The sequence below is a fragment of the Hevea brasiliensis genome, chromosome 4 (assembly GCF_030052815.1).
Source record: "Hevea brasiliensis isolate MT/VB/25A 57/8 chromosome 4, ASM3005281v1, whole genome shotgun sequence".
Taxonomy (NCBI): domain Eukaryota; kingdom Viridiplantae; phylum Streptophyta; class Magnoliopsida; order Malpighiales; family Euphorbiaceae; genus Hevea; species Hevea brasiliensis.
In genome coordinates, this window is record NC_079496.1 from 24,023,825 (window position 1) to 24,026,800 (window position 2,976).

Sequence of the window (2,976 nt, forward strand, 5' to 3'; positions counted from 1 at the left end):
GCTTAAGGTTTTAATCTTCATAAAGGAGAGTTAAATTTTTAAGCACAAAAATACTATACTCTTTTGCATTCACTATGATTTTTTTTTTTTAATTCCTAGTAAGGTTTTAATGAACCATATTCTTTGGGTAACGAATATGGAAAGTGTTATAAATTTATATTTATGATGGATGTCCATTTGGTTTTTCTACTAATTTATTTATATTCTTCATAAATTTATTTAATAAACCATTTAATATTATATCTCTTAGGTATAATTTGTATGCTATAAATAAAATTTTCATATACTTTTTAGTGATCATTATTTTTTGACTCATCTTCTTTCTATACAATAAAACTCTCTTGATTCTCAATATGTTCTTATATTTTATTACTGTTATTTTTATAATAAATATAACAATATTACAATCTTTATAAAACTTATAAAAATGAAATTTTTTAATTTAATTTAATTTTAGAATTACAGTAATAAACCCATTTAATTATGCTAAAATCTGTATTTTGCCGAAGCCAACCCAACACAGCACAACAGAATAAGATAAAAAATAATAAAAAATAAAGAGCCCAAAATAGCTTATATTATTTTAGATTTTGTGTAGACAAAAATATCCAGGAAATCTAAAACCAGACAAAACAACGGCATCCAGCTCCCGTTTCTCTCCGTCTTTGTATCTCTCTCTATAAACCCTCACACTTTCTCAATCAAAACCTCACCAATTCCAATTCCAATTCCAATTCCAATTCCATGGCTTCTCCAAATCCAAATACCCATCTGGGTCTCTCTTTTCTCTCCCTATTTCTCTTCCTCTCTCTCTTTAAACCCACCTTTTCAATACAGGACCCTATTTCTGTCTTTGAAATCTTGCCGAAGTATGGCCTTCCAAGCGGACTATTACCCAATTCAGTAACAAACTACACCCTCTCATACGACGGCCGCTTCATTGTTCTTCTGGGGAAACCGTGTTATATTCAATTCGAGTACTTGGTCTATTACGATAAGCAAATTACTGGCAAGTTGAGTTATGGGTCTATCACAGATTTGAAAGGGATTGAGGTTCAAAGATTGTTTTTGTGGTTCAATGTTGATGAGATCAAGGTTGATTTGCCTCCTTCCGATTCTATTTATTTCCATGTGGGCATAATCAATAAGAAACTTGATGTTGATCAGTTTAAGACCGTCCACTCTTGCCGCAATAAGGTCTCTGGGTCCTGCGGCGGATTCTGGAATCAAATTCTTGAGGTATTGATTTGTTTTGGTCATTCTTTAGCAATTTAGATCAATAATTTGAATGGTATTTGTCTAATTTCTGTTATGGTATTGATTGTTGGATAATAGTACCTGCTATTATGAATTCTTTTTGTGGAATTAGGATGATTTTAATAATAATTAGAAATAATTTTGGAATTGAATTCTTTTTTTTTTTTCTGTTTGGTATTTTTATATCTTGGTTTGCGAATTAGGAATCATATCAAAACCTTAAAAGAGAGAGAGAGAGAGAGAGAGAGAGAGAGAGAGATTTTTCGGAATCATGTCAAAACCTTAAAAAAAAAGAAAGATTTTTTTTTTTTTCTTGTTACTCTTGAAATGATCCTGCTTTTCTGAAATTGATTCACTGCTGCTTGCTTATATGTGAACTTTCATGTACCAAAGTCCCTTGGCATAACATGATTGGATTGGACATGTTTAGATCAGAAGCCTACACGGGTTGGGTTGGATTTGGTGGAGCCTTGGGGGTTATTTTTTGCTTAAGGCAAAATGTTTTTTTACACGTTTTCAACTGTTAACAGTCTTTTGTGCTTTGGAATGTCATATCTCATTTAGCCATTTAGGTTTGACAGCTCTTATGTGCAATAATATAACAAAATATCTAACAGTTGGATAACTGGAGATTGATACGTATTTGGAGTTTAGGCAAAGCTTATTCTTTTCCTGTGAATCTATGAATGCTTGAAATTTCTTTCTTCTGGCAGTTGATCAGTTTCAAGCATCTTCACATTTGCATGCCCTATTTTAGATTGTTAAGTCTCTATATTAGGCAAAATATTTCCAATAACAGTTGGTGCCAAATTATGATACTATTTCATTAAGGGTCTATACCAAGAGTTGATATTTGATCCTTGTTGATCATTTCCAATTGCTTTCTTCAATTTATCTTAATACCTTGTCTCTTCCACCCCAACACCAACTCCCCCCCCTCCCTAACCCCCCCAACCCCCCCTCTCTCTTCCTAACTCCTTTTTGTCATTTTTTGGCAATTTGCAGCTTCCAACTCCCACAGATGATATTCAGATGCTAATTACGGAGTAGAGGCAACCAAGTGTTTCTGCTGTATTGTAAGGTAGCCGATAAACTTTGATATTCCAGTCATTGTCATTTTCGGACTCACAAACTAAGAGTCTGTAAGAGTCATGTATAAACTAGTCATGAGAATTTGCCCCCTTATTGAGCTTAATCATATCAATGAGCTGGGGAGAAGTTATATGTATACATTAGATGTGTCAGTTATCATGTGTGTTGATCAATTGTACTAAGGAACTACTTCTGCTTGTGGTTTCATATCATTGGCGCGATATTGTTAAATTTACAAGCTGATATTCTGAATACTTGAAGAAAAATGCCACAAGCAACATTTGTTTTAGATTGTTTAAAATCAAATGAAGCATGGAAGGATGATAATTGAAACTCAAGAGGCCTTGTTTGTTTTTGATAAAGTAGGCTAAGGAATTTGAAATTCCTGGGGAGTAGCAAATTTGTTGTGTTTGGTTATCCAAGATGAATAAGTCATTATCTTATAAAAAAATGAAGAACAAGTCATAGGAATATGCTGTTTGTCTCAATTAATTTTCTCATCATTATTTTATTAGTCATAAATTCTGCCCAAAAATGTGTTGTTTCCTTAGTTTAACACTTTGTTTGGAAGTTTTTTTTTTATTATTATTTTTAGATTTTTATAATTTCTTATTATTTTAGTGAAAG

At 32.3% G+C, this 2,976-nt stretch overlaps 1 protein-coding gene across 1 annotated transcript; it reads left to right on the plus strand.

Annotated features, from left to right (window-relative positions):
• The first annotated feature begins 590 nt into the window (after positions 1 to 590).
• On the plus strand, positions 591 to 2,603 carry LOC110650927 (uncharacterized). The gene is made up of 2 exons (XM_021806081.2): positions 591 to 1,239; positions 2,263 to 2,603. The coding sequence occupies exons 1-2, from the start codon at positions 745 to 747 to the stop codon at positions 2,305 to 2,307; spliced, it is 540 nt and encodes a 179-aa protein (XP_021661773.2). The 5' UTR covers positions 591 to 744; the 3' UTR covers positions 2,308 to 2,603.
• The last annotated feature ends 373 nt before the right edge of the window (positions 2,604 to 2,976 follow it).